The 19,224-nt window shown below is 40.9% G+C and overlaps 1 protein-coding gene across 3 annotated transcripts in view; it reads right to left on the bottom strand.

Moving 5' to 3' along the window:
• The window catches only part of LOC114350857 (protein Skeletor, isoforms B/C), a 38,616-nt gene that overhangs the window by 1,770 nt on the left and 17,622 nt on the right, over positions 1 to 19,224 (bottom strand). The window contains exons 5-13 of one of the 3 annotated variants that reach the window (XM_028301801.1): positions 10,973 to 10,993; positions 8,415 to 8,507; positions 7,154 to 7,284; positions 6,479 to 6,591; positions 5,713 to 5,921; positions 4,874 to 5,015; positions 3,772 to 3,895; positions 3,080 to 3,210; positions 1,759 to 1,922 (exon numbers count right to left, since the gene is read on the bottom strand). In XM_028301801.1, coding sequence (XP_028157602.1) covers positions 1,759 to 1,922; positions 3,080 to 3,210; positions 3,772 to 3,895; positions 4,874 to 5,015; positions 5,713 to 5,921; positions 6,479 to 6,591; positions 7,154 to 7,284; positions 8,415 to 8,507; positions 10,973 to 10,993 — 1,128 coding nt within the window. The remainder of the gene's footprint in view (positions 1 to 1,758; positions 1,923 to 3,079; positions 3,211 to 3,771; positions 3,896 to 4,873; positions 5,016 to 5,712; positions 5,922 to 6,478; positions 6,592 to 7,153; positions 7,285 to 8,414; positions 8,508 to 10,972; positions 10,994 to 19,224) is intronic. The other 2 variants (XM_028301803.1, XM_028301802.1) reach the window with 2 other exon arrangements.

The raw sequence follows: 19,224 nt of genomic DNA on the forward strand, positions 1-19,224 counted from the left end.
TAGGTTTTTTAAATATTTGGTATAGTTTAAAATAATCGAGTGAGATCACTTATCGTTTCCACCCTGTATATCTAGAAAGAAAGATAGAAGTACACACCAGCAAGGAACTAAAGGATGAAAAACCCCTTGCCTTCCTTAATTGAGATGGCAATCGATCTCAATTTGCCTGTTCATACATTTTAATCGTCATCATCTTTTCAGGACATGCCAGCCCACTCCTGGACGCAAGCCTCCCAGAAGAAACGATCCTGACAAAACCAGCTATCATCTTAAAGGGAGCAGGTGGGCGTTCTACACTACACGTAAGTCACACTCATTATTCCTATTATTATAGACTGCATCCACCCTGGATAAAGGTCTCCCTCAGGATGCCCTGCGCTGCTCGCTTCCAACCGCTTCCCGGCTTTCCCGTGACTCTACGTCCCATACGGCAACTCACGCGCCCGCAGGCGTGTCTGTATAGAAAATTAGAAATGAAATAATATGGTGCCGCGTACCGGACAACGTAGCGTGGGACGTCCATTTACAAGGTGGACCGACGACATCGTAAAGGTAGCAGGAAAGCGATGGACGCAGGCCGCTACCAATCGATCAACGTGGAAAGCATTAGGGGAGGCCTATGTTCAGCAGTGGACGTCCTATGGCTGAAATGATGATGATGATGAATATGGTGCACATACGTGTGACTGGTTTCCATACGTGCGGGGATGGGCGTGCTGCATTTCCGTGTATTAACGCAGATGCTACCCGTCACTAGGAATTTTACTGACCAGCTGAATTACATTACATTTTAATATTGTAGAATTCTCGTATGTGAACAATGCGGTAACAAAATGTGGGTAGCAGCACATTTTTAACGGCAATAGAAATCTAGCAGAGAACCCGACAAAGTGGTTAAAAGTTAAATCAGTTTTATTTAAATCCGATAAAAAACATTCTAAATCACAATGTAAGAAACGAGCGCCGTGTACACGGCATCAAATTGCATCTTTGCAGTTAGGTAGGTAAGTCTAGGCGCAGACTGCAAATTTTTTGCCGGTCGATAGTTTAGTCGGGTAGTTAATCAGTATGGGCATGTATGGAAGTGCGCACATTACACCGATTGATTCTTCATAAATACAAATTAGAATCGGGCCCAAACTATTGGCCGACTAAAAATCGTTGAACTGCGCCTAGGCTAAGTATGTTTCGAAATTTCTTCGCTATTTCAATTATTTTTTTAGGACGGCTCTATTTTAAGCTATGTCTTAAGTTTTCAACCGACTTCAAAAAAAAGGAGGAGGTTCTCAATTCGACCCGTATGTTTTTTTTTTTTTTCTATGTTTGTTACGCGATAACTCCGCCAATTATGAACCGATTTGAACAAATCTTTTTTCGGCGTATAGGTAATACCTCAAGGGTGGTCCCATTTAAATTTAATAATAGAAAAAACAACCCCCAAGGGTGGAAAATTGGGGATGAACTTTTTTATACGCAATATCTCCGCCGATTATAAATCAATTTGAACGATTATTTTTTGTTGAATAGGTATTATCAAAAGGGTGGTTTCATGCGAATTTGAAGAAAATATTTCACCCCCAAGGGTGGAAAATTGGGGATGAACTTTTTTATACGCAATTTTTAGTTTTTTTTGTGTTCACGCATTTGAAGTCGGTTTTATTTTTTTTAAAAGTTAATTATTTACGATCATTCTCACTACCTTTGCGCGGTACCTTCTACTGTTTCATTGAAGACCTAAGAATAGAGAAGACTCTTTACCTGGTAGTAGACCAAGTCCGGAGTCTCGTGGGCCACGGTCCAGTTGAGCACGGCTGGCTCGCCATCATTGCACTCCAACTGCAGGGTCTTCATGTAGTCCTCGAAGGTCTCCGTCACTGCAGACTGGTCTATGGTCTTGTGCGTCCACTCGCAGTATCTGCCCACTGGGGAGGAAATAACGAAAAATAAGTGTAATAAGTACACACCGACTTCTCAAAGTTGGAAGAGGAGGCCTATGTTCGGAGGCAAACCCCCTAAAGGCTGCTATAGATAAAGATAGAAGTACACACCAGCACGGGAACTAAAGGATGAAAAACCCCTTGCCTTCCTTAATTGAGATGACAATCAATCATAAAATTAATCAAATCATCTTTTCAGGACATGCCAGCCCACTCCTGGACGCAAGCCTCCCAGAAGAAACGATCCAGACGAAGCCAGCTATCTTCTTAAGGCGAGCAGGTGGGCGTTCATCACTATACACGTAAGTCACGCTGATCATTTTTTATGGAATGTCACTAAGTATGTATTGTAAAGTGCGGGGTTCGTTCGTTGCAAGTTCACTGCTAAACTAAGGCCTTCCCTGGATTTCCTTAAAAAACGACCGGTCTTTCGCTGCCCGTATCCAGGTGCTGCCCGAGGTCATCACTAGAGCGTGGGTTAGCTTTAAACACCCCGCTGACTACCGACATTTTGTCGGCCGATAGTCGGGTCGGGCTGTTAATTAAGTAGTATGAACATGTATGGAAGTGCACACACTACACCGATTTGGTATCGACCGATTCCTCATAATATTTACTAACCAGCTGTAGGGTAGGGATTCCCCTCGTTGTCGTAGGCGAACCCCGCAAACGCGCTGCTTGCGGTCTTCCTTCTTCTGGCCGAAGTATATTGTCTACTAGGAGATATTGACCAGCCATAGGGTAGGGATGCTAGGGGTAGGCTGTATACTAACCAGCTGTAGGGTAGGGATGCTAGGGGTAGGGTATACTAACCAGCTGTAGGGTAGGGATGCTAGGGGTAGGGTGTATACTAACCAGCTGTAGGGTAGGGATGCTAGGGGTAGGGTATACTAACCAGCTGTAGGGACTATTCCCACCTCTCGTTCCCACCACTGCAACTCCTGTGTAGCCAGGATCTACAGCTTGACCGCCACAAAAAACCCAACCAGTGAAGGTCAAGTTTGTCCCGGGGGAAAGATAAACTGTCATTGGACCCGCAACGAAATTAATCAGAAGAACATAGGAGGAGTTCGAAATTAAGGTTCGACTTCCCTCCATTGCAAAGCGGATGACAGGTGACAAACAAAGGTTTAAAACCTTACCAGCCGTAGGGTAGGGATACCCCTCGTTGTCGTAGGCGACCCCCGCAAACACGCGCTGCTTCCTGCGCTCTTCCTCCTTCTTCTGGCCGAAACCGCCTTCTGAGGAGTCGCTGATGTAGAACGGGTGAAATCTGTGGAACGTGAAAAGTTTAGGAACAAAGAATTGACACTTACTTATATCCACCAAAATATGGGCAAGGCCTACTATTAAAAATATTTTTTAACTAGTTATCTTAGGCTGAGTTGCATCACTAACTTTAACGATAACCGGTGTAATTTGTATGGAGTTTGACAGATTTCTGAATTTTGTTAAAGTTAAAGTACCTAGTTAATTAAGCGCGATTTCTTCTCTCTTCTTCCCTTAGATTAATTAAGCCTCCTTCCCAAAACTTTTTCGTGGTTCATGCTTAGATTTAAAATAAGGATTCATGACTTTCGGTTTGGTTCTAAACAAATAATCATGTACCGGGTTCCGCTATCGGTAGAGTGAAGTGAAAGTTAAACGGCGATGCAACCAGTTAACGTGGAGTCTCATCATACTTCATCATAGTACGTAATATGATTGTACTCGTAGTAGTTAATTGCTATTTTGCAACAAAAAAGTAGGCATAAGTAATCTGAAGTTCTGTCCACTACTACATCTGAGGCGATTGAGTCTCTTTAACGTTCAAACTCTCTACATAACCACTCACTTAGCAGGGTTAGTCCGGTCGTCACCTCCCTCGACGATGAATGTGTAAGTCTTGCCTCTCTCCACGTAGATCTCGGGGATCAGCTGGTCGTTGATGTACCACGCGATGCCCCACGATGGGTGACCTGGTACGAAAAAGGACAAATTTTAATTGAAATATTATGTTTGTACCTGGTACCAGAAATGACGTTTTAAGATACGTTATACGTTATAAGGTCTGGTTCAGACACAGCGAATCGCGCGATTGCTAGGCAGTTCTCGAACATTTGCATCAAACTGTACTGTAACCGCACGGTTTCTAAGAGGTTTCTACCTCAGTGCATCGCCAATGAGAACTACCAGGCACGAAACTGACAGTGTCTGAACCAGGTCTAAGAATGCTCAACGAAATCTAAATAACATAGGTACTTGCACAACATTAATGGAATAATATGCGAAAGTAATTACCAAATAGGAATCCATTTGATATGTCATTGGCTGCATGAAATAATTAGAGAAAAAAAAAATTTGAAACAGATTTTTAAAAGTTTCATACAATTTCCTTAAGTAAGAATAGTATCTTCAACTATCTTCGATCTTTCTCTTATCAGTCTATTAGACAAATTAAGGCAAGTCAATTAATAGTGAAGGGTTTTATGTAACAACAGAAAATATGGCGTTCTTCGACTGCCTAGAGAAAACACAACTCAAGTAAAATCAGTCTTCTTAAATCAGGCTAAATTACGTTCTTATATCGAACTTTCTACGACGTGATAGCCCTATTCTCTCTCACCAACGTGATAGAGGTTATGCTTTAGTACAAGCCTCATGAAACCCAAAATATGACTGCTTTAACCAATTTCTTCTCAGCACTTGCCATATGTTTGTCTCGAAGCGCTGGCAGGGCCCAAAAGATAAGGAGAAATGTAAAGTGCCCTATAAGGGCTACCTTTTTTTTATTATTTACTAAGTATATTTTGACGTTCATAAGTGCTACTTGTGGTCTAAACTGAATAAATATTTTTGATTTTCATTTTGATTTTTCGAATGAAAACATCGTTAACTCCACCCCATTCTGGAACACTCGTTGTCATGCTTGGTATATAAATACAGTGTGAACTGACCGGTAAGAGGCGTGTACCCCCTAACGCCGCCAGTGGGCCCGATACGCGCGGAGAAGTTGGAGGCGCCAGCGATGACGCGCGCCGGCCACGCCGGCGGGCCATCCGGCGCAATCTCGGCCAGACCGATGCACGTGTTGTCGTTCTGGGGAATATAAACATCATCATCATGAGGTCGTTTGCTCGGGGTAGGGCACCGACGACATGGTCAGACGCGGTGAGAAAGACGGGGGCGGAAGTACGCATCTTGCGGTCCACATAGCTTATGACCGCAGTATATGGAGGAACACTAACGTGGTCGCGATCCTCATCAGTTAAAGACCGAGGGAGAAGAAGGTCGTGCATTCTCCTCTCCAGGAGCACGATCCTTTCTAATTTACCAAAATCAAAAATGAGGGATTTGGTACACACTCCCCGCTAATCCCGCTATGGCAAGATGAATGCAATGATGCTAAACTAACTTAGTGCAGAGTTATGAAAGCCCCGTATCGTATGGTAAACATGGCGTGAAACAGATTCATGGTTCATGGGATTTTAAGTTCATTTGACCCCGCTCCAAATACTCGTCTATTTGCTGACCCAAAACCTTTGTGCTTCAACAAATCACTGCGCCTCTTTTTTAGTCTCATCAGGATACAGCTCGTCAATTATATTTACAAAGTTTATTCGTGTACGCCCTACCTACTTAATGGATTCCAAAATATTTTGATAACTATAACACCCAAACGCTGTGCAATTGTTTTCAGTCATGGGTTCTTGTAGTTGCTTGTTTCTGTTAAAATAATTCTAGAAGTAGATATGGCTCTCAACCTATTTAAGTAAATATTCCTCAAAAAACTCACCATAGCCCCAAAGTCGAGCTGCACATCGATCCTCGTGGTGTCCATGAAGGAGTGCGCATTCGCCTCAGACCTGGTATTCAGCGGCCCGAAGGCTGCGATGACGGACTGGGAGCGGGTGGTCATCACTTCCTTGTCCTTGGCGTAGTCTTTGGCTGCGAGTGGCCGGCGGTACGTGATCGTGGTGACGCCGCTCTTTTGGTTCCCTGACACTGTAAGAAGGAGAGAAGAGAGAGATTAATAAAGGTGTTCTTTGCTATGTCCTTTTGATTGAATAAATAAGCAATAAATGATTTGATTTGATTGTCTTATCGTGGATATCATTTATCATATTATGTCGTATAGATTTACGAGATACCATGGACATTTGACATTCTTCGATCAGATCGATATGGCTTATTGTTCTTGTTACTTTCTTTTCATGTCACACGTTAGAATGACCTTCAGAGCCTTCGAAGATCATCATCAATGAAAACATCTTTCTCAAAACCAATCAGCAATACTTTGATTGATGCTTGTTTGATACTTGATAGTTCATTTTGGTAATCATATGGACGTAAAAATAATTATGATGTAGGTAATATGCTACATTATGCTATCGATATTGATATTATGTTGCTTTATCTAGAAGATAGATACGGTTAAGCTCCTGCTTCAGGAGTTAGGAACGAGAGGTGCGAATAGTCCCGTAGATTATCATGTCCGAGTCTGATAACTGTTTAATGGCCATTTACCTGAAGAAGATATAGAAGAGGATTTAAAGGCTTACCTAAGACAGCATCGTTGGAGCCGCCCACCCTGGCGTCAGGGCAGACGCCTTGACTGCCATCGCACTGCGCCAGGTGCGATATCGTGTAGTCCACTGCCTCCGGCTTGTTGGTCCTGAAATCATCATCATCGTCATGATGTAGTGATATGAGTATCACATGTTCTCTTGATTGATCTTATTTGCCAGTGGTAGTTCCGATATTTTCGTCAAACGATATGTACTTGAAGAGCAGAACCATATCTTGATTAGAGACTGTGACTTCGATGATTTTAAACACTGCGTTACATCCATCGCCACGAGTCTTTGTAAAAAATATATACCTACATCAATAAAATCTACACGGATTTTAGATGTTTTACATACCTCCAAATAGGCAGCATGTTTGCAAAATACAACACAGAATATTTTCCAAAAGATTAAGACACTTAATTCAGGAATACGATTCCTAGCAAAGTCGGTTATTCAGTCGACGAGATACCCCTTAGACAAAATAACATTCCTGATAATTTAAATTCCGAAATAGCTTCTTTCTTTTTGCCCGGCTGCGTTTCTTGTCTAATGTTACAAATCTCTAGGGTGTTGCTCTGAGCATAATGTATCAAAGTTCCCATGACAGTCAGGATCTAGGTAGGTACTACCAACTAATTTCTTGTATGTTACTCCAAATACACTTACTTGGAGTTCCAAAATGCGACTACGACGTCAGCCCCCAACATGGCCGGCTTGCCTTCAGCTCCTGAGATGCCGAAGGCCATGTACTGGTCCTTGCGCAGTCTCGCTGCCAGAGTTATCTGGACATGATCGCCCTGTAAGGAGGTCAGGTGTTAGGACGCATGAACTGGTTGAAAATAGGAAGTGAGGGCACTCCATATCAGGTCAAAGTCAGGGTACTAGACTAGTGATATATCCAATGGTATCTAAAGTCCGGTCGCCGAGCACGTACAATTTCGTCCAATGACTCCAAGCTACCCATCCTTATCGCTCGCGCATAATTATATTGCTGTCGTACTCGCACACTCACTGCGGCCGCCTATCGCGTCGCACAGTCATTGGACGAAATTCTACGTGCTCGGCGACCGGACTTTAGCCATTCAAAGTTTCAATTCAATCTTGTGGCATCTAGTCCGTACATTCACACCGGGTCTTACGCCATGCCCACAAATTCATTCAATGGTAGGTAGATAGTTTTGGAATCAAAATATCCACGTGTGTGTTAGTTTCAGGTAAAACTTGGACGAAAATAGGATCTCACGTCCTGTAGTTAGCGCTAGTAGTGCTGGTGTGAACAGTATTGTAACCAACATAAAATGTATACTGGCAATAGGGTGATCTAAAGTACCATTTAGCATATTATACAAAATTTAATATCAAACAAATTATTAAAACATTCAAACGTCATATCTTTACCTTCTCAATTCACAGGTTACCGGCTTGAGTGGAAACATAATGAAGTTATTATTTTGTGAGCTAAATAATTACAAAATAATCAAAGTATAACTTTAGGTAACAAAGCAAACCAATGCACAACATTTTCCAGTTTAAAAGTAGTTATGTAGTATTGAAATTATAATAACTTAGCTCGTAATAATAAAACAGTTCGCCCGCTGCCTTGAAAAGAATCTTTATGCTGAAAATATTTCAGCTGAAATAATTTTAATGTTTTGAATATCTAAAAGTTACTTTTTATTATGGAGTGACTTCGTATTCTGTCATATTTCAGTTTATAAAATTTTGGGAACCTGTGAGCAATTTGATTCCCAAAACTGAAAACATCATACGAATCCTCGCTCTACCTATAGGTAGTTTTTACCACAGCTCAATCTTTTAAAAATTCTGTCTACACCTATATTTTTCTCACATTACGTTCAGTCGTTCAAAGCAGCGGACGGGCAGTATTAAAACCAAAGTTTTGTCATAAAATAGAACTGCTACCAACCTGGATCTCCCACCGGATTTGCAGCCTCTTATCCAGGATCTCCTTACAGTTATTGGCGGCGCTGTAAGGGGTCTGGGAGGTCGTTGAGCTCGTCTGTAAGCATTTATAAAGCTTGAAACATAGTTAACTATAATTCTTTTGTAATACTATTACTTAGCATTTGTAACTCTAATTTACGTGGGTACACCACCACTTACCACCGAAATCCAAGATTGTGAAAAAGAAAGTTACTAATTTCGAGGATAGACCCCTCCAGGTTTTAGTAAAATAATATAAAAAGCCATTAATTTCGTTGAAAGCAATAAATACATAGTGATAAATGTACAGTAACTAAGCGACAATGCAGGTGTATGGGCGAAATGAAATAGCACAGTATAGTACTGATATAAAGAGAAATCTTTGTATTTCGTGGGCATAATACATTACGTTTCGCCCGCATGCATACACTGTTACCAAATACAGTTACATACTAAGCTAGTTAACTCAAATACTTCTATGTATGTATACTTTAAAGAAGCTGTTCAGAATCTAAATAATATTACAGAACTCAACCCAACTATAACTTTCGCAACTTTACTTCTCTCGCTTGCTAATCGACGAATTAAGTTGTAGATAAGTTATAAAAGGCGCACTGATTTGGAAAACTGTCATGTAAATATCCCGAACGACCGTTAGGCTGTTAGTTACGTCAAGTCTAGATTTGTTTTTTCTATGATCCTACCAACAAGCATTTCCTTATTACCGTACCACAGTCTATATTCTACTTCCTAATACATACTTATACATAGAAGTTTTTGACATAAATTAAACAAATAAGTTTACTAATAAGTAATAACTTACGGGGTTATACCACCAAGCAGGCTGTAAATATCCACATTCCAAGGAAGCATAGAAAAGAAACATGAAACGCATGGATTAGTAACAAAAATGATTTATTAATAAAAAACAGTTCAGTCTTTCATAGGCATAAAGATTTAGGAAACAAATATAGAGTAACAAATAACAATAAAATAATTATAATTAAAAAATATTTCGTTTTAAACTAGAATAGTTACGAATTTTCTGAAAATTCAGGGAAATGAGATTTTGGGTTATAAATTCCCCTTGGAAAATTGAAAAGAGTTAGTTTTTTCGTAACATCATAGAGTTTAGAACGGAGAGCCCATCAAGAATTCCATCAACTATTAGTGTTTTTCACTGCAAAATTAATTTTGTTTTAAGTTTAAAATAACACTTCTTGTGTACTAAGCCTAATGCAAAATCAGCAAGAGTTAAGACGAGGGAGAGCCCTCACATTTTGACCAGTTTTATTAATTTCTAGTGTCCGACCGAATATGGATTTTCAGCCGAAAACGGAAACGAAAACGAAGCTTCGGCTTCAGTCTCATTTTCGGCCGAAAACGAAAATGACCTTCACCTGTCAAATTTCAATCTGTGATCAAATATCTTGTAAACAATATGAAATTTCCTATGTAAAAACTTTGAAAACCGTTAATGTTTTGACCAAAAACATAATGACGTTTGACAGTTGATTTTGATAAGGATTGATTAAAGAAAACCGGCATTAAAACATTATTTAAGACATTATTATGAATTCTTAGTAGAATATTATATCCGGTGTATATTGGAATATTGGGAAATGAAGAAGAAATAAAGGGTGTCCACTGTCCAGTGGGAATTTTTCAACTTCAAAAATGAACACAAATAAATTTTATGAATGGAATGGAAACTGGAGTTTAGATTTAATTTTTTTATAGGCAATGTCGTTTAAATGATGCCCGTTTTACTCTAGCCACTCTCACCCTTACATTCGCAACTATACGAGAGCAAATCGCGCTAATAATTTTCTTGCAAATTCACGGCGGATATTTTCTTACAGAACCTGAATTATTTAAGGATTGTTTGCTGTAAACTTTTGACTTGAGATATCTCCACAAGAAAAAGTCGCATGGTGTGAGATCTGGTGACCGAGGCGGCTAGGGTATGTCCCTGTACTTGCTGATCATTTATTTGAAAAAAAAAAATCCTCACACGGACACGGAGGTCCTCAATGTCTCCATCGAGGTCCACCGTGTGTGGTGAGACACCTTCTTGCTGAAATAGAGTTCCGTAGTTGTCCGGGATGCAGTTGCAGTTGTGGTATCAGACATTCATCGATCATTCGACAATACAATTGACTTGTTGATTTAACACCTTTGCTGCGGCAGTAACTTTCTAATACTNCCTAGCTAGTCAATTCAAATACTTCTATGTAGGTATGTATACTTTAAAGAAGCTGTTCAGTATCTAAATAATATTACAGATCTCAACCCAACTATAACCTTCGTAACTTTACTTCTCTCGCTTGCTAATCGACGAATTAAGTTGTAGATAAGTTATAAAAGGCGCACTAATTTGGAAAGCTGTCATGTAAATATCCCGAACGACCGTTAGGCTGTGAGTTACGTCAGGTACACATGGTCTAGACCCTACCATCAAGCATTTCCTCAGTACTCTATATTCTACTACCAAATACTTATACATAGAAGTTTTTGATATAAATTAAACATATAACTTACGGGGTTATACCACCAAGCAGGCTGTAAATATCCATTTTCCAAGGCAGCAAAGAAAAGAAACATGAAACGCATGGATTAGTAACAAACAATGATTTATTAACAAACAAACAATTCAGTCTTTAGTAAGATTTAGTAAACAAATATAGAGTAACAATTAACAATAAAATAATTATAATAAAAAAATATTTTGTTTTAAACTCGAATAGTTACGAATTTGAAAATTCAGGGAAATGAGATTTTGGATTATAAATTCCCCTTGGAAAATTGAAAAGAGTTAGTTTTTTCGTAACATCATAGAGTTTAGAACGGAGAGCCTATCAAGAATTCCATCAACCATTAGTGTTTTTCACTGCAAAAATAATTTTGTTTTAAGTTTAAAATAACACTTCTTGTGTACTAAGCCTAATGCTAAATCAGCAAGAGTTAAGACGAGGGAGAGCCCTCACATCTAGACCAGTTTTATTCAATTCTTTATTATGTAAGTACTTGTTTTTCAGTATAAGTAACTTTACTTATCTCAAACGGATCGTGCCCAACCTCCTGTACCTTTTCACTGAAAAGCGACCAATTTTATAATTGTTTTGCCGTCTCTTTCTAAAGGTTGATGTATTCTTAAAGCGTAGTTAAACTAATTAACATAAAACCGCTGCAACCAGTCGTTCAACCACGAAGGTTGACGGTTTCTAGGCCGAGGGTCGGTTAGTCTTTGGGATTTGTTAGTCCGCCCCCGTTTTGAAGGCTTCTTCCTTTTACCCTGCAATTGGAAAATGATGGTAATGATTCCTTGGCAGCGCTGAAAGACATGGTTAGTAATGGATGGTGAGATGTTAAATTAAAGAAGTTATTAGTGCTGAAAATAAGAAAATGTGTAGGATTTCATAATTAATTGTAATTATTGTTAATTTTAGGCTTTAAGTTAAATTAAAGGACACCACCGCGATTTAGTAATGTGTAATTAGCAGTGTGTTGTGTGCAGTTTAAATTTACTATTACGTCCATAAAATTAAATCATTGGACATGTTGGAAATTCATATGACAACAAGTAAAAAGTGTCCAGCTAGAAACATTTCAAGGACATTCAAGTCTTTTCCAATCTTCAGGATCTTCTTTAACTCTTCTGGAGTAACCAAAGGGCTGGTTTAGATCGCATATCTTAATGTGACCTACAAACCCTTTCATGGAAGAGGCTCTAGCTCAATAGTTTGCTCTACTATACAAAACAGGTTAGTGACCTCAAATAAAATCAAATCAAATTCAAATATCCTCTCTAGCGTTGCAAACAAAACCTCTATCCCCAACCAAACCTCTCGCACTCACAGTGATCTTCGTCTGCCCCAATGCAGGTGGCACGTCCAAGTCCTTCGGTATATACACATGCCCGAAGTTGTGGCGGTACTCCACGCACCAGACCGCCAGCCAGTCCACGTCATAAGCCGTCAGCTTGCCAGGCAGCTGGATCTCTATGTCCTCGCCTTGGTACCCTCGGAGCGGGTGGAGGGACCCCATCTCGTTGGGGACCTGGAAGGGAAAGTGGAATCAGATTTTTTGATGATGTGGATGCTGTATGCCGTGGCTTCATATTGGATTATCTAAATTGGATAGGTTATTGTGTTAGTGTGCAATGTGTAGTAGTAGTTCTTGCACGAGTGCCTGTACTGTTAGACTATGCATAGTCTACAATAATGACAACTATTATTATTCATTGCTTCACTGCGTGTTTTTGTTGCCTTACTAAGGGATTGTTGTATTGTCTAGATTCTAGACTTCTAGAGGGACTGGACTTCTAGCCCTCGCGGAATTCCCTATCACTCCTGCCGCCTATGATCTTGTCATAAAACGTTGACGTTAGTTGACGTTAAGCTTGTTTTACAAAGGTCAATGTGTCTGTCACATTGTGGTGTTAGCTCACTAGCAAAACTATTGCACTCATCTTGATGAACCTCTAGAGAAGTGGTATTAAATGGCACTAAAGGATACTTACTTTAGTCCCAAAAGGACTGGGCTCGGTCCCGTTCCCGACCCAGAAATAGGCATCGGGACCAGCACCATCGTAGTGCAGGTTGGCTATTTAGAAAGTCTAGACATCCAGTCCAGCACACTGATATTGGTGCAAGCTATACATCCTGGCTACACATGAATTTCAGCTGTGGGAACGAGCGGTGGGAACAGTCTCTGTGAAGGTGCTCCTATATGCAAGTGGTATGAGATAAGAGGACTTACTTTAGTCCCAAAAGGACTGGGCTCGGTGCCGTTCCCGACCCAGAAATAGGCGTCGGGACCAGCACCATCGTAGTGCAGGTTGGGTATGTAGAAAGTCTTCGCGTCCAGCACACTGATGTTGCCGGAGCGTAGGCCGTGGGCCAGTCTCTTGAACTCTGGCAGCACCCGCGGCCTGGGTGGATCTAGGCCGGGTGGTATGAACACGTCGCCGAAGTTAACCTGGAGAAGAGGAAAGATATAATTAAAATTCAGTACATATTCTAAAAGTACCGAGACTAAAAGACATCATAAAGGTACCTAGCAGGAAAGCGCTGGACGCAGGCCGCTACCAACCGGGTAACATGGAAAGCATTGGGGGAGGCCTATGTTCAGCAGTGGACGTCCTATGGCTGAGATGATGATGATGATAATTCTAAAAGTAGGCACTTTTCAGGCCATACATACAAATAGGCCCAAAGAATAGTTAGCTCTAACACCACATTGGGATAACCTATCGGCTAATGTGAGAAGGTAGGTAGTGGTTGCTCATCTACTCGTATGTCAGTCTGGTTTTTAGGACATTTGACATTGCCTATGCTTTCTTAATACTGCGGTTGCTTTGATTGTTGAATATAATTTATTGGTCGCAGTATATGTGACTTTCATAAAGTCGAAGGCTTGTTGCCTTATATCTCTCGATGGATTTAAGTTGAACAAAATTCTTGTGTTAATAATTTTTATCGTGGGATAAGGCTGATGCAATAATATGCTGACTGAATACTTATTATGTTCATCGTTATCGTTTGTAATCAACCACTTTTAGTTTTCTTTCCAGTGTCGGATTTACAAATTTGCCGCTAGTAGGCCATTCAATTTTTGCCGCCCCTTCTGACTTTTGAAATTCAATACGTTAGTTTAATCCCGTTATTAGTATGATTGTGAACTTAATGATATTTCTGTCAATTACTAGATTATTATTGCAACCCGCTATGTACTGAAGAGTTTAATGTTGACCTAAAAACAGCAGCATGTACTAATCATAAGGTGGGGAAAGGCATGACTTAAAAATACCTACACTATATGAACACAGACAAAATAATATCTTTCGTCGTATTTTTTGTGTGATTACACATCTCTCGTATTCCATTTGTGCCGGCAAATCGCCAAACGTCACATTTTGGCGGGAAAGCTAGGAGCATGCGCGCTGAAGCAATCGATATACGAGCTGTCAGGCAAGCAAGATTTGGGCACGATACATTAATTTTACGTACCTACTATCGATTTGACTGTCTGAACGTAATTTATCGTGTTGATATCGTCATTGTATGCTTGCGAGCATATCTTAAGTTTTTTCAGGTGGTATATCAAATAGAGATGAAAAAGTCAGAGGCAAATCCTCAATGAAACCAAGTCATTATTACCTTGTTAATAAACGAAGTAGTTCTCAGAAACCAGCCTTAAGCCCAAAATTGACCTATTGTCTACTACCATTCAAGTTTACTCGCGTAACTGGATACTTTCAAGAATACCTAACGAAATAATGATGTAGATTGTAGGGACTCTAATAGCTAAGAAATTTTAATAACGAATGATCGAGCTGTCCTTGTTTCAGACAATATTATCCCACCAAAAACATTCTGTAAAAAATTAGCCAAGTCTCGATGGAGCTGCCTGTTTATCTCTAAAAAGTAATGAAATCTAGACAAAGTTGTGCCAAGTCTATGGTTCCTTACTGCGATTTCTTTATTATTATATTTAATGTTGTGTGACTTGGCCGTTGAAGGGTACCAAACCAGATGCTCCATGACACCATTGCACCAATCTGTCGCCAAAACCGCTACCCATTGACGATGGAAAATAAATTGCACTTGGAAAACGTTGATTCAATAACCAGTCAATTGTAGGCATAATAAAGCTACGTATTTCAATAATACTTATGTATGATTATCGTAATAAAGATTGTTCAACGGCCAAGTCACACAACATTAAATATAATAATAAATAAATCGCAGTAAGGAACCATAGACTTGGCACGACTTTGTCTAGATTTCATTACTTTTTAGAGATAAACAGGCAGCTCCATCGAGACTTGGCTAATTTTTTACAGAATGTTTTTGGTGGGATTGTATACTAACCAGCTGTAGGGTAGGGATGCTAGGGGTAGGGTGTATACTAACCAGCTGTAGGGTAGGGATGCTAGGGGTAGGGTGTATACTAACCAGCCGTAGGGTAGGGATGCTAGGGGTAGGGTGTATACTAACCAGCCGTAGGGTAGGGATACCCCTCGTTGTCGTAGGCGACCCCCGCAAACACGCGCTGCTTCCTGCGCTCTTCCTCCTTCTTCTGGCCGAAACCGCCTTCTGAGGAGTCGCTGATGTAGAACGGGTGAAATCTGTGGAACGTTAATATTTGTTTAGGAACACAGAATTGACATTTATCCCCCAAAATATGGGCAAGGCCTACTATTAAGAATATTTTTAAAGGCTGAGTTGCACCACCTAACTTTAACGGTAACCGGTGTTATTTGTATGGAGTTTGTAAAATTTTTGATGTTTGTTAAAATAAAAGTACTTAAGTTGGTGCAACCCCAGCCTTAGTTTATTACTTTACCTAAACTGGATTAAGCGCGATTTCTTCTCTCTCCTTCCCAAAACTTTTTCGTGGTTCATGACTTTCGGTTTGGCACTAAACAAAATAATCATGTACCGGGTTCCGCTATTGGTAGTTGGTAGAGTGAAGTGAAAGTGAAAATCTGTAGTGATGTCCACTACTACATCTGGCTATTTCGAATTCTGAGACGAATCTGTCTTTACCGTTCATAAAGTCGGTTAAAAATTTAACTCTCTACTTAACCACTCACTTGGCAGGGTTAGTCCTGTCATCACCTCCTTCGACGATGAATGTGTAAGTCTTGCCTCTCTCCACGTAGATCTCGGGGATCAGCTGGTCGTTGATGTACCACGCGATGCCCCACGATGGGTGACCTGGTACGAAAAAGGACAAATTGAAATATTATGTTTGTACCTGGTACCAGAAATGACGTTTTAAGATACGTTATAAGGTCTGGTTCAGACCCAGCGAATCGCGCGGTTACTATAGTCAAGTCGCCGAGCACGTAGAATTTCGTCCAATGACCCCAAGCTACCTATCCTTATCGCTCGCGCGTAATTATATTGCTGCCGCGCTCGCCCACTCACTGCTGAAGCCCGACACGTACAGTCGCGACAGCAACTACTACAACGAAATTCTACGTGCTCGGCGACCGGACTTTAGTTCTCGTACATTTGCATCAAACCACAACCGCACGGTTTCTATGAGGTTTGTAACTCAATGCATCGCCCATGAGAACCACCAGGCACGAAACTGACAGTGTCTGAACCAGGTCTAAGAATGCTGAACGAAATCTATGTAAAATAGGTACTTGCACAACATTAATGGAATAATATGCGAAAGTAATTACCAAATAGGAATCCATTTGATATGTCATTGGCTGCATGAAATGATTAGAGAAAAAAAAATAGAAAAAGTTTTTAAATGGTTCATACAATTTCCTTAAGTAAGAATAGTATCTTCAACTATCTTCGATCTTTCTCTTACCAGTCTATTAGACAAATTAAGGCAAGTCAATTAATAATGAAGGTTTTTATGTAACAACGGCAAATATGGCGACTTCGACTGCCTAGAGAAAATACAACTCAAGTAAAATCAGTCTTCTTAAATCAGGCTATTACGTTCTTATATATCGGACTTTCTACGACGTCCCTATAGCTCTATTCTCTCTCACCAATGTGATAGAGGTTATGCTTTAGTACAAGCCTCATGAAACCCAAAATATGACTGCTTTAACCAATTTCTTCTCAGCACTTGCCATATGTTTGTCTCGAAGCGCTGGCAGGGCCCACATGTAAAGTGCTCCATAAGGGCTACCTTTTTTATTATTTACTAAGTATATCTTGACGTTCATAAGTGCTACTTGTGGTCTAAACTGAATAAATATTTTTAATTTTGATTTAGATTTTTCGAATGAAAACATCGTTAACTCCACCCCATTCTACAACACTCTTTGTCTCATCCATGGTATATAAATACAGTGTGAACTGACCAGTAAGAGGCGTGTACCCCCTAACGCCGCCTGTGGGCCCGATACGCGCGGAGAAGTTGGAAGCGCCGGCGATGACGCGCGCCGGCCACGCCGGCGGGCCATCCGGTGCGATCTCGGCCAGGCCGATGCACGTGTTGTCGTTCTGGGGAAAGTGTGTTGTATGGTCATCATCAGGTCGATTAGTCTACTCCAGGAGCACGGCCGTCTCTTATTTACTAAAGTCAAATAGGAGATTTGCACCTGCACTACCTTTTTTTTTGTCAGGAAATGCATGAAATTGCATACCCACTGGCCCGGGGGAACCAGTGGGTTATGTGAGGCTCTCCCTGCCAGATGGGCAGGGCCTACTCACTAAAACCTGACGGTGTCCTCCCGAAATCTTTGAGACGGAGCTGCGAGTTATTGTCCGAGCTAGACGGCCTGGACATTCTTTCGCGGCTCCGCCCCAGACTGTGGCTCGCTCTGCTGGAGCAAGCGACGACTGGCTTCAGGGAAGTAGTACCTCCCCTGTTCTTCGCTAACGGTGCGCGTGAACAAATCGCGCGCCGCCGCTACGAGGCCTTCACTACCTACGCTGACAAGATGGGATAGGATAGGCTACACATTAATGACAACGCCAGTGTAACTGAATGCAGAACAATAAGGCACTATGTGCTCTCGTTCTCGCTGTCACACAGTGATGACAAATGATGAGGCTTTGACTGACCCCACTCTAAACAGACGTTACTCTTGTTGGCCCGAAGCTCCGGTTTTTCAGCAAATCGAGGCGCTATGATTTTATTTATTTGCTTGTCACATGGATTTACTGAAAATATTACTAGCGGTCCAAGTCATCTAACAAAACCAATGGGTAATCCAGAATAGAAATTATGAGTCCTCGTAATCGTAACACCAAACCTTCCTAATTACGAGTAAATGCCCAGTTTTTCAACTAGACCTGACAAATCAATTCTGTTAATATGTAATACCATAGTAGTACTAGTATATCTGATCTCTTGTCCAAATAAGTAAAAATTTCTCACAAAATACTCACCATAGCCCCAAAGTCGAGCTGCACATCGATCCTCGTGGTGTCCATGAAGGAGTGCGCATTCGCCTCAGACCTGGTATTCAGCGGCCCGAAGGCTGCGATGACGGACTGGGAGCGGGTGGTCATCACTTCCTTGTCCTTAGTGTAGTCTTTGGCGGCGAGTGGCCGGCGGTACGTGATCGTGGTGACGCCGCTCTTTTGGTTCCCTGACACTGTAAGAAGGAGAGAAGAGAGAGATTAATAAAGGTGTTCTTTGCTATGTCCTTTTGATTGAATAAATAAGCANAATGTTTTTGGTGGGATTTCACTTCTTTTTGTAGAAAGTGGCATAATTATTTAACGTCGGCGTCTTTTCTTTTAATATCGCTATTTTTTTTACGATATTAAACACAAATAAACTCAACGACCTTTAAAATGGACAACGTATCAGAAATTGTTTTAATAACAAGTGCCACGCCATCTAGCGATGAGCGGTACAGGCCAACACCACGGTGCCGGTGTGGCGCTAGTAGTATTGATTATGAATGTGGTGTTACTCCAGATCTTCGATTTTCCTAGTTTTTATAGTTTTCCCTTTATGTAGTCATTAAACCCTAACTCTGTACCAAATTTCAGCTCTCTAAGTTAATGGGAAGTACTAGTTCTATTTTGATGATCATCAGTGAGTGAGTGAGTGTGTCGTAAATGCGAAACTTTGCTTTCGCTTAACTTCGGAACTAAATGACCTACAAACTTGAAATTTTGGATTTTAAGTATGTGATTATAGCTTACTAGATGACAAAAATGTCTGCGTTCTGGTCTTATCCAGAGGTTCTCAAATAGAGGCCTGAAAATGCGGCGAAATGGTTCCAGTAAAGATGGTACGGCAGTGTTTGCTTCGCACTCGACTTGGCGGGGGCACTGCCGTGCCCCCAGATCGCA

The sequence above is a fragment of the Ostrinia furnacalis genome, unplaced genomic scaffold (genome assembly GCF_004193835.3).
Source record: "Ostrinia furnacalis isolate ACB-3 unplaced genomic scaffold, ASM419383v2 OfSCF0995, whole genome shotgun sequence".
Taxonomy (NCBI): domain Eukaryota; kingdom Metazoa; phylum Arthropoda; class Insecta; order Lepidoptera; family Crambidae; genus Ostrinia; species Ostrinia furnacalis.